The following is a 12,974-nucleotide window of genomic DNA, read 5'->3' on the forward strand; positions in this document are numbered from 1 at the left end:
CTCATCCTCACTTTCTCACTCATCCTAACTCTCTCTGACATTCTCTTCCCCTCTCTCAGAACAGAATAACAGGAGAGGCTCACACGGAACATGACACATGAACACTAATAACGCAGCAGCAGCAGGCAGGGAGGAGTAATGGTGTGCTGGTGTCTGTCAGGGAGCAGCTAACATGCTACGCTATGCTATCACTGCTAAAGAGAGCAGCATGGCCAGACAGCCAATGGAATTCGGAGAGGAGAAGAGAGGGGGAGTATGGTGTCAGTCCCTCAGCCAAGTTGCCCACCACATCCACCACAGTCATTTTTAAGAGTTTGTTTTTCCCTCTCTACATACTGTTCCACAGACAGAGGAATCTGAGAGTGAGTAGCTAGCATACGTAAGCATGAACAGCATGGCCCCTACTACTTGTTTGTTGTTTTTCATTTATAGATTTCCCTCCATGTGTGTTAGGATTTAGTTAGCAGATTTGGACCAGAATGAAAGACGTGTTGTAATTTTTGAAATGTGTTTATTGCTTTTTTCTCACTTAGTATGTGTGTGAGTGCGCCTGTGCGTCTGGGTATGTTTGAAGCCTGTTAGCCAGATGGCTTGTCGTCCTGTTTGGGCTATATTTTACCCCTTCTTCTGCTGTTGCTCTGGAGGGCTGCCCAGGGGGTGAGGGGTGTTGGCCTCCCTTCACTGGGGGAGCTTGGACAGGAGGAATAGTCCTGTTTGAGGTTTTAGGCCTGCACTGAGGGGAACCAGTTTTCCCAAAATGTTGTGAAAATATAGGAACAGACTGCCCCCTAGTGGTATGTCTCACCACTGCTCCACCCCACAGCATGGCCATCTTTACTCTGGCTCAAGCTAATGTGTTGATCTGAGGAGCGGCCAGCTTTGTCACTGACACCATCGTTGCACCATCAGAACAAACCAGCTGAACCAACACCTGTAATTATCAACCGTCACACAGCGTTCCCCCACCTCCATGGAATGAGGCAAACACACCAATCAACTGATGAAACATTCTGGAAGCAGTGGAATGTTATAGCAGGAGAAAGTGTGTTTTCGCCCTTGCTTTCTTTTTCTCTCTTCTAAAGGAGAGTATGTGAATACATTATGTGTTAAGGTATGTAGAGAAAGAAATCCCCTGTATCCCAGCAATAAAATGGCAGTGTTCTGTTAATGTCTGTCATAGTTTGATTTGATCAGACAAAGAAGAGTTTCAGTGCTGCTCGTTGTAACCACTGCATGTTCAATATGTTGGCCCTCAATATAGCAGGCATTCTCCAATACCGTGTCTCACTTTCCTGTTTGTCTTTCTCCTGTCTATGCATCTGGATCATGAGTAAGAAAGAGATTAGGCAGGTAGAAATTACTTTATGTTTCAGGCTTTGTTTTTAGGTTTGTGTGTCACACTGTAACTGCACCCTTGTGTTTCTGTGATGACACTTTAAAGGATCTACCTCCCACTCCACATCCTCTCTCAGTTCAAATGACAAGAATACACCTGGTGGGACTGTATTTCTGAGTCAGGCTGTCAAACACACTGGCATTTATCCTACACCCGTATATGGTCTCGGACGTCATGTTAGAGAACACACTGTAGAGTTTTCTAGTAATTGATTCACACAGTCCATTTTTTTCTTTGCCCTTTTCATTTCAATTCCACCACGGACTTTACCACCACAGGAGAGAGGCTGTACAAGACAGACACAAGGAATGATAAGAGAAGAAGAAGAGGTGGAGAAGCATGGCTGTAGAATGACCTGTACCACCGCACAGTGGAGGCATCGGACTAACTGCTGAGAGAGAGAGATGGTTGTATGTTTTATTGAGTGTATAATATAGACTGAGGGCAGTTGTTGTATGACATGTTCCTGTTCCAGCTACATGGAAGGAAATGACTGCCTATTGAGGAGAGGTTGAGAGAGCAGGAGCCAAGACGGAGAGGCTGAGGGAGATGGAAGAGAGCAGGAGGGGAGAGCCGGGAGGATGGGGGAGGAGGCAGTGCAGGTACTAAGAAGGGAGAGCGGGCACTGAGAGGAGAGAGGATAGGAGAAGAAGGGGTGAGAGAAGGCACTCTGGTATGATTAAAGTGGACTGTGGGAACAGCAGGCAGAGCCTGTGTGATCCCTGGCCCTCTACCTCCCCAGGGGGGAAAGGTTTATGAGCACTGAGAGTATAGAGACTCTGCTAGAGGTGATGGTGTCATCTGGGAGTGGCAAAGCTCCCTTATGGAATAGAAAGATGCGTGTGTGCTTCTATTCTGATGTGTCTGCATCAGAAACACCAGTTCAATAGCACGGGGCAGGTAGTGCAGTAGAGACAAAACAGTAGCCTTTTCATATAGGCCCTCTCGCTAAACGCACCAAATACTCACCCATTGTTTATGTGGGGGCATTATGAGCATGGACGTCACCAGGACCTGGCTTTTGGGGCTTTAGCCCCGAATGATTTTGGGTCAGCCAATAAGCTTTTGCGCTGCTGCAATGGTGTAAAAAAAAAATTGTCAACTGAATGTGCCACTTAATTCATAGAGCTGTGGTTACGTGACACTCCTGAAGTTATCCAACCGTTTTAATCCGGGGTGCACAACAGAGCGACGCTCCCCAACTTTTCAGAATGGTGCTATGTCTCGCAAGATCACTTAATGATTACTTATCAATCAAAATATAAACCGAATATAATAACATGATAATGCGGCTGCAGATAATATCAGGCTATTGTTATGCCAAAAACACCATGTAGTTTCTTATGACAATGTAGGACGATTGTGCTGAAATGTTTAATATTTTTCTCATGAGGTGGCTGTGTTTAACTCCATCTGGTCTCAAATGGGATTAGTTCGGCCGGTTACTTACTTACTGTATAGCTTTCAAGAAGATTGAAATGCATATTCACACGAAAGTGATTGGGATCAAATGGTTGCCATGAAGCATGGACGTTTCACCTGTAAGACGTGAATAATTATCATTCACGATTGACAGTGATGATGGCCTAATTCATAATAAGGTAGGCCTAATTTGGTGTTTTAGGATTTTACAAATATAATGTTTTCCTTTAGCTACTTACAGTATGTGTAGGCAAAGGCAATCATACAATTTGGATGATGCATTGTGTGTACATTCTAAAATTCATGTCGGTACCAACTTTCATTCAGAAATAATGCCGTAATAATTATACAAAAATGGTGCTCCGGTAGGCTACATAAAAAACTAGCCCTTCACCACTGGTTATAATGAATGTAAAGCAATTGCCGTGTGGTGAACTGATCATTGGAACAGCGTCATTGCGCTGCTTTGAGACAAACATGGGAATTCATCTTGATAATTCAATCAATGTCAGATTTTTGTTTTCACTGAATCTCTGTTTGGATATTTGGTCAAAATTAGGCAGACAATTGTTAGCTAAGTTTAGAGAAGTGCTCGTGATCATTAGTCTAGCAATTGAAAGTAATAGAGATTTTACACACACATGAGGCCTATGCTATTGGTTGCTTTTAAGACATGGGTCGTTCATTTTATTGATCTCAGTATGTCAATGTCAGAGTCGCTTGTCATTTTGATGATTTTTGTGGTATAAAAAAGTATTATTGTAATGTATCCAGTCATGTAGAATTAATTACAGGAAATTATTTTAGAACGGCCCCTTTTTTCTCGAACCCACAAACCCCTCACTCCCTGGTGTTCAGGACTGAGCCCCGAATATTATGAAAGTGGTGATCGCCCTGATTATGAGTTCCTTTTGTCTGTGCGTCTGGCGGGAGGGCCGGGTAGCAGCGGTGGGATCCCTTTATCTGTTTTTCTTTTACTGCACTAATTACTGTAGTATTTCATTTTTGTTTTGGACCGCTCTCTACAGAGCTCAGCGCATAATGAATAGGACCAGGGAACTGAGGGAAGGAACGGCCGGGTCTGAGTGAATGAGCATCACCATGACATGGGGAAGGGGTGTTGGTGATTGTTTAGTGGTGACTGTTGGGGGAGGGGGACGCACATTTTATTCAGGTGGCCCTTGGTCTCCCCAGACTACCCCTCCCCCCACCCCCCTCCCCAATACAGGAAATGTTTCCCTCCTCTCATCTGGAATAATAAAGCACAGTGCTCCTTATTAGTGTTGCAACTCATGTTCATTTCAACCAGTGGGCTGCTGCTGTGTTTATGACTACTATCCCACTATTGTGTGTGTGCGTGTGTGCGTGTGTGCGTGTGCGTGCGTGTGTGTGTGTGTGTGTGTGTGTGTGTGTGTGCGTGCACGCATTGCTCACTCATCAACAGCAGTAATCTGACTTTCCCCGTAGTGTTGCTCTCTATTTTCATCTCAGACACTAAGCTCATGAACTCTGCATAGGTTCTCTAGAAAATAACTGTAAGATCATTTGCCCCTTAGAGCTAGTCCTACATTAAACATATCCATATATTTCCCCTCTCTCCTCCAGAGGCTCCAGGTCAGGACTTTGTAACCCTGGACTACCGGCTGCGCTACTACCCCAGCATCACCTACGCGGTCATCGGCAGCGCTGTCATCTTCGTCCTGGTGGTGGCGCTGTTGGCCCTGGTCCTGCACCATCAGAGGAAGCGCAGCATGCTGCTGCCCCGAGGGGTCCGGGGGTCCTCCCACCACCACCACCACCACCAGCCCCTGCTGCTGTCCCGCCTGGTCATCCTAGACCGGGGACATGTCCACCCGGCTGGCCCTGGCCTCTCCCCCACCTCCCCGTCTGCTGCGGCCCAGTACCCTGCAGGTCCCCCAGGGCTACAGCTGCTGTCTGGGGCCCTCTACCCCGCTGGCATGCCCATGGACTCACCACCTTCCTACTCCCAGGCTGTACTGGATGTCAGGTAGGCTGAGTCCGCTTGAGACATACTGTAAATGTAGTGTACTGGAGGGAGTAGTGTGAGGCTTATCATTTGAGACATACTGTAAATGTAGTGTACTGGAGGGAGTAGTGAGAGGCTTATCATTTGAGACATACTGTAAATGTAGTATACTGGAGGGAGTAGTGTGAGGCTTATCATTTGAGACATACTGTAAATGTAGTGTACTGGAGGGAGTAGTGAGAGGCTTATCATTTGAGACATACTGTAAATGTAGTGTACTGGAGGGAGTAGTGAGAGGCTTATCATTTGAGACATACTGTAAATGTAGTGTACTGGAGGGAGTAGTGAGAGGCTTATCATTTGAGACATACTGTAAATGTAGTGTACTGGAGGGAGTAGTGAGAGGCTTATCATTTGAGACATACTGTAAATGTAGTGTACTGGAGGGAGTAGTGTGAGGCTTATCATTTGAGACATTCTGTAAATGTAGTGTACTGGAGGGAGTAGTGTGAGGCTTATCATTTGAGACATACTGTAAATGTGGTGTACTGGAGGGAGTAGTGTGAGGCTTATCATTTTGCCAGCTGTAGCTTTGTCTATTTTAATGTGTGTGTTGTATTCAAAATCAAATCAAATTGTATTTGTCATGTACACGTGTTTAGCGGATGTCATTGCGGGTGTAGCGAAATGCTTGTGCTTCTAGTTCCGACAGTGCAGCAATATCTAACAAGTAATATCTAACAATTTCACAACAAATACCTAATACACACAAATCTAACTAAGAATTGATCTGTCTCTAAACTTAACTAAATACAATTCAGAATACTTCTGACCATAATTTGTCCATTTATTAGTTAGGACGTTAGAATGCAGCAGTGCAATAGTAGCATAATTATATGTACGCTCCTTTACTTATCTATTTCTCCATCTCGCCTCCAGCCGGCCTCCGTGGTTCGACCTCCCCCCGCCTCCCTACCTCCCAGACGGGGAGGAGCTGCCGTTAGAAGGTGAGCTGCCCCAATACGAAGCCCCCACAGTGCCCTCCACCCAGCCCAATACATGCCCATCTGAGCCCCCTACACCCAGAACTGTGGCCCCAGGCTTGTACCGGCCTAGCCTCAGCTCCAGCTCCAGAGAGGAGTCGGATCAGCTGTAGTCCTCTGGTTACTGCATCTACGTAAGACTACAGTACCCAGCCTCAGCGCTGTGGATGGCTGAAGAGAGAAGAGCTGTGCGATATGTTAAGGCCCAAAGATCTGTCCTGCCTGCTGTGGGAATGAGAGACAAGGCGCTATTCTACCTATAGCTACAACTGACTGACTGACTGACTGAGGCACTTGGAATCATTGCTCTTGTACGCTGGCGCCCTCTGCTGGAGATTTATCTACATATCCCTGACCGGGCTAACTACTCATTCAATCAATCAGTCAATCATCAGTCAATTGCATTTAATCTGTGGCTATATAGTGCTTTTTACAAATTCATTTTTCACAGTCTGCTTAACAGAAACCAGAGCCTAAACTTCTAACAGAGAAAAACTCCCACAGCCTCCCAACACTATTCATCTCCTGTTGGACTGGTGAAGACCAGTTTGGTGGTTGGGCGGAGATCCTTTAGCTTGGATTAAGTTGACTGGATAGATGGTCAACTTGTGTAGTACAGTCATGCATTAACAATGAAGTAGGAGTCGCACTAACTAACAGTATTTGTGGTACTCATAATGGGTCAAATGTCACATGGTGTTACAGTTACAGTGGCAGATGTACATGTTGTTTTTTCTTGGGTAGTGGACATACTGCACTTCCCTCCCATCCATATTGCATGATGCTGGTTCTCTTCGATCTCTATTCTCATTGGCCATCTCTTTCATTTCATAGGAATAACTGGAATCATATTGCTCTGTTATAGAGCACTTATTGTGATTGTTGGGTATGCACGTAACTTATGTTTTGGCAGGAACTCAAATGGAAGTATTATTTAAGGAAGAGAACATGTGGATGAAAATACTCTTACTGAGTAAGGTCCCAAAGTAAGGGTGTTTCTTTTGGTATCTGTGCCTTTTCAAAGTACTAAAATATACGTTTAACAACTGTATGTCTCACTTCCCACTCAGGGTCTAGTTTGACTGCAGTTCATTGAGATCTTGTTCTACTGCCCATGATGACAGTGCAAATTGCTTTGTTTTGATACATCTCCTCAGACACTTTGGCAGAAAGGAGCAGAATGTTCAGACTGCACTTCATGTCTGACTAGTGTTTTTTATGTTGATTAATGTTACACTCGGCTGCCTGAGAGCACAGGACAAACATTTTGTCAGTGAAGAGATAAAAACAATTAAGGAGTTGTTTTCATTAGTGCATAAAGAGGAAGTGTAGAAATGATGTGGACTGGAGCAGAGACCCTTCCACGTGGTGCCTTGGAACACAAGCGTGTACATTTAAATAAGCATTTGGGATTATCCTCAAGTAAAAACAAATCTCAATCGCATACAAGCATTTCTGTTGAACAATGTCCATTTTCAAAACGAGGCTCACAACACACAGAACAATGTGGCTGCTTGCAAAACAGTAAATACATAAATACATTCAGCAAGGCTAAATGAGACCGAAATTGCAAATTCATCAAAAGAAGACGACTTACTGCAAAAACATCAACACAAACATACAGCGCATTGGGGTATTGTGTGTAGGTTTATGAGGGGGAAAAAATAATTGTATCCATTTTAGAATAAGGCTGTAACATAACAAAATGTGGAAAAAGTCAAGGGGTCTGAATACTTTCCAGAATGCACTGTACATATAGCTGACAAAACAGAAAGTTATTCTGTCTTTTAAAAATACCAGTCACTACTACATCATGATGATCGAAACAGGAAATACAACTATCAAATGGTGCAGAATTATGGACAATTACTCTCCTTTTATGCATACTTTACCAAACAATTTCATACACATCAAATCAAGTATTATTCCTGATCAAAAAGAACATAGAAAACAAAGCACATTGTTTGCAGAATTCATTCACTGGTATCATCACAATCCAATTCCATGTATTCAATACATGCCCTGTTCTGCTCATAGATTTGTAGATTTTCCATTGGCAAGCAGAAACACAATCCCCAATAGATATAAGGAAAGGTGAATACAGTGGAGGAACACAACTGAATTTATAGGCCTCAATCCTCACCAAACCAAAGGTGTGTAATATTGGAGATGACTTGTCTCATGAGTACTTAGAAGGAACTGAACTTCATTTTCTGCTTCTCTGCATGTTGTAGACAATCCTAAAACTTAGGCTGTTCGCATTGCGTAGATCTTTCCCTATATTGTACCGGATTTACTATAAATTAAACCATTGACTATGTTGTGCAGTAGTATTAACTGATTGCCGGAAACAGGGAACACATTGCAACCTGTTCTCTTCTGATGAAAACAATGTGTTGATATTCTGTGAACAAAACACTTAACAGTGATTTTTTTTTTTTTATGACAAGTGTATTGACATTTTTGCTAAAGTTAATCTAAGATATGCAATCCGGGTACAAAAACAAGAAAATGATCAGACAATCTACAAATGTATTTAAGCATTTGATCATTGTTGTTTTGCTATACGGACATTTAACCACAGTTCCAAATAATGCTTGATTGAGAAAAACTATAAGAGCATTATCAATTCAGTAAAAAATATTTGCTCAATTGACTCTGATATAGTCACTGAGAAAAATGATCAGACTTTCTCTCCTTGGTTCCATAATGATGTGTTACTGACTGCACCATCTACCAGCATGTATTTCCTGACCAACTGAAATGAATCATCACAGATGTGGCTGGTCATGCATGCAGTGTTATCACACACTAAATAGTATTACAGTGTATTTCAATATATGTCAATCAGAAAAATATTTTTTTGCTCTACAAATAGCATTTTGATAAATTAAGGATATACTGTTTTGACTCCATACGTAACATGGTAACCTCTTGTAGTACTTCAACAGAACTGTATCAGCTCAGTATCCTTACTGGGTTGTTGAGGTAGACGTGTGGGTGGCAGGTAGCCTAGCGGTTAACAGCACTGGGCCAGTAACAGAAAGTTCACTGGTTTGAATCCTGAGCCGACTGGATGAAAAAAAACTGTTGATGTGCCTTTGAGCAAGGCATTTAAACCTAATTGCTCCTTTAAGTTGCTCTGGATAAGAGCGTCTGAGAAATCACAGAAAAGAATGTAAAGTAAGACAAGCATTTTGTATGGAGCAGTGAAAGTTTAATTCCATTTGGGACTGTTTTACCTATGGTACCTTGGTTAAAATGTCTCTCTTACTGTATTTCTTTGATTCATACTCATTGATCCCAACTGTCTCAAATGCTGTAACTGCCATTCCTATTATACAGACTATTTTCTGAATTTGTACCATAGCTGTTTGACCAATTGAATTGACGCCAAATAATGTTTGGATAAAGAAGAAAAATACTCAATCTTTTTTTTTTTTATAAGTGTCCCAATTCATTGTTTAGAAATACATAAGTCTCAGCTGTACAGATGATGTGAGAGAGAGAAGACTGCCATTGTCTGTCTGTCTGTCTGTCTGTCTGTCTGTCTGTCTGTCTGTCTGTCTGTCTGTCTGTCTGTCTGTCTGTCTGTCTGTCTGTCTGTCTGTCTGTCTGTCTGTCTGTCTGTCTGTCTGTCTGTCTGTCTGTCTGTCTGTCTGTCTGTCTGTCTGTCTGTGTCCTGTCTGTCCATCTGTGTCCTGTCTGCCCATCTGTGTTCTGTCTGTCTGTCTGTTTGTCTGCACCGCCCAGCCCACTGTGCAATAACTAGAATTATTAATTGACTGACTGGTAAAGTTCCTATCTGAAGGATCTGTAATGTATTGTTGTTGTCGTGTCATTTCCGTTTCAGAACTTGTCAAGGGTTTCATGTGACCATGTACATATACGGAGAGCGAGAGAGTAGAGACATTAATTTAAAAACATCATATTTAGACTTTAAACTAAGAAAATAATGTTTCATTGTCAAACATATTACTTTGAAATGTTTGTTGTTTTGGGCTCTGTTTCTTTGGATTTGAAATGATTCAACTGTCAGCTTTAATTTGAGGGTATTTTCATCCATATCAGGTGAACCGTTTAGAAATTGCAACACATTTTGTACATAGCCCCCCCCCCCCCTCCCATTTTAGGGGACCAAAAGTATTGGGACAAATTCACTAATGTGTATTAAAGTAGTAAAAAGATAAGTATTTGGTCCCATATTCATAGCACGCAATGACTACATCAAGCTTGTGACTCTACACATTTGTTGAATGCATTTGCTGTTTGTTTTGGTTGTGTTTCAGATGATTTTGTGCCCAATAGAAACATTGTAGTGTCATTTTGGAGTCCCTTTTATTGTAAATAACAATAACATGTTTCTAAACACCTCTACATTAATGTGGACGCTACCATGATTACAGATAACCCTGAATGAATTGTGAGTGAGAAAGTTAGATGCAAAAATATCATACTACCAAGACATGCTAACCTCTCACCATTACAATAACAGGGGAGGTTAGCATTTTTGTTGTTGGGGCGGGGTATGATATTTATGTCTAACTTTCTCACTTTCTGCACTTTAACCTCATAGTCATTGTATAATTTCATATCCAAAGTGCTGGGATACATAGCCAAAACAACAAAACATTTGTCACTGTCCCAATACATTTGGACTTCACTGTATATCCCCAGCAGTCATTTGGCTGGTGGTGTTGAACAACCTATAACCAAAGATTATCATTCATTATAATTATAAAATCTAGAAGATAAGGCTTACTCTCCAAAGTCACGTCCCCAGTACTGTTGTGTCTCGTTTTGTGTCAGATACCTAACTGATTAGAGGAAGAGGAGTAGTGTTACTCAGAGTCTCAGGACAATCTGGGTTGTATTCACTAGGAGCCAAGAGAAGCAAACGGGCTGAAATGCTGAGGAACTAACTGAAATTGTCCAGTAAGAAACACTTGATTTTGTTTACCGTTGCAAAACGTCTTGCTAAGGTGTGCACTAATGAATGCAACCCTGGTCTGTTGCTTTTCTGTTACAATGGTCTGATACAGTCTTTTCACATGTCACTATGCTTTTGTTTGTGATATAGAGGGATGCCTGATTTGTTGTTCCATTCTGTTGGAGACTTTTGTTTCATGTTGTTTGTATCTTTTACACACCACCTTTTTGTTTCCGTTGCTTTTCTGTATGATCAAATATATTCTGTACATTAAAAGTAATATAAAATGGTTCTGATTCAAATATGTGTCAAGTGTTTTTCTCATTAGATTCAGTCTTTGTTTCCCATCATAATCTATGTTAAATGTAATTATTGTTGATTCATTTCACATGGTTGTGCCTGGGATTCAGTTCAATCATCCTACCACCCGGTGCCAGTCTGTCCCTACAATACAATTGGCCTGGCTTAGGGATGCTGTTGTCTGAATCTGGAGTCTTTACACCACTATAGTCAGAGAGAAAAAGGTGAAGCGAGAGGTTTTACTCTGCCCAAAATCACGAAAATAAGCCTATGAAGTGAGGAATTTCTGTATGATCAATAAGAGTGTCGAATTTGGTAATCAAAAAATGTAATTGCTAATTTGCTGCGTGAGGCTTATTTGATTGAATAGAACTTTCATGATGGTTAAGTGGTTATCATATTTTATTTTAACCAGGCAAGTCAGTTAAGAACAAATTCTTATGTACAATGATGGCCTACACCGGACAAACCCGGACGATGCTGGGCCAATTGTGTGCCACCCTATGGGACTCCCGATCACAGCCAGTTGTGATACAGCCTGAATTCAAACCAGGGTGTCAGTAGTGACACGTCTAGCACTGAGATGCAGTGCCTTAGAATGCTGCACCACTCAGGAGCCCCCCAACATATAAATGGACGCATGTGGCATTTTGTCAACTTACCCAAAAACGACTTTATGTCGGAGTTGTGCCTGTTGTCACAAAGAGGGCTTCCACCATTGTAAAGTAGTCAACTGGGTGAGGATTCCTATGAGTTGGGGGCAATCAGCCAAAGAAGATAATTGACTACTTTAAAATGGAGATAGCCTCCATGGTGCTGCCCATGCTTTCACAGATGCTATAATGGCTCAGAGGGGTTGGGTTTAAAGCGGAAGACACATTTCAGTCGAAGGCATTGTTATACAACTGACTAGTTATCCCCCTTTACCTGACCTCCTCCTGCCAACCTTCCACCTTTGGGGACATTTATGTTAGAGAGGTCACTTGAATATCTTGTCAATATAATACATCATGTTTGCTACAGTGTATGTCTGTTGTGCGGGCAGGGTTATGCTAACTCTCCCTATAGGCTTTATCTTTTATTAGACTGGACATACATGAGATGAATGCTTACTTCATACAACTCTTGTTAATCTTAAAATATGATCAAATATTGGCTTCTTTCTTTTCAGTGTTAGTATGTCTGTGCTTTGATCGATATCAGGGCACAACTAGTAAAAATCAAATATTTGTCAAGGGTTTGAATTTAAAGTCATAGTGAAAAGGTATATTGCCTTTGGGCCCGTCACTCATTCTTTCTTAGTGGTGTATTGTTTAAACGCTCAGACCCCCACCTTCCTCCCCCCATCACAATAGGGCTCCCAAGTGGCGCAGTGGTCTAAGGCACTGCATCCCAGGGCAAGAGGCATCACGTACCTGGTTCAAATCCAGGATGCATAACATCTCGCTGTGATTGGGAGTCCCATATGGTGGCGTGTAACTGACGTGCCTTGCTTAAATAAAGGTTACATTTTAAAAAATTAGGACACAACAGATAGCATCATAACATCTCTGAATCAGGCTGTCCCTAGTCTTCCATCTCCCCGACTCTCTCCCCTTCTCTACCCCCTCATCCCTTTCTGTCCCCCTCTCCCCTTTCTCCCTATGTCTACCCCTTTGTCTGCCTCGGCCCCTCTCTCCTCTCTACCCAAACACGGAGGTGGGGGACCCTGTTTGCATAGTCCCAACCCATCCTCACAAGCCTTAATTAAAGGATTGCTCTCTCTCTCCTGTGTCTCCAACTCTGCTAGGACCTCATAATTAATCTGTAGTTCAGGGTTAGGCAGACCAGTCCTACCAGACAGCTGGTGTGGAGGAGAGAGGACAACCAATAGCTACCCAGGAAGAGACGGCGTGG

The 12,974-nt window shown here is 42.5% G+C and overlaps 1 protein-coding gene across 2 annotated transcripts in view; it reads left to right on the plus strand.

Moving 5' to 3' along the window:
- ldlrad3 (low density lipoprotein receptor class A domain containing 3) overlaps positions 1 to 11,080 on the plus strand; it is a 126,606-nt gene extending 115,526 nt beyond the window's left edge. For both annotated transcript variants that reach the window (XM_014148336.3, XM_014148335.3), the window contains exons 5-6: positions 4,424 to 4,826; positions 5,745 to 11,080. In XM_014148336.3, the coding sequence (XP_014003811.1) occupies positions 4,424 to 4,826; positions 5,745 to 5,961 (620 nt within the window). In that variant the 3' untranslated portion in view covers positions 5,962 to 11,080. The remainder of the gene's footprint in view (positions 1 to 4,423; positions 4,827 to 5,744) is intronic.
- Positions 11,081 to 12,974: the final 1,894 nt, after the last annotated feature.

The sequence above is a fragment of the Salmo salar genome, chromosome 16 (genome assembly GCF_965601325.2).
Source record: "Salmo salar chromosome 16, fSalSal1, whole genome shotgun sequence".
NCBI classification, from domain to species: domain Eukaryota; kingdom Metazoa; phylum Chordata; class Actinopteri; order Salmoniformes; family Salmonidae; genus Salmo; species Salmo salar.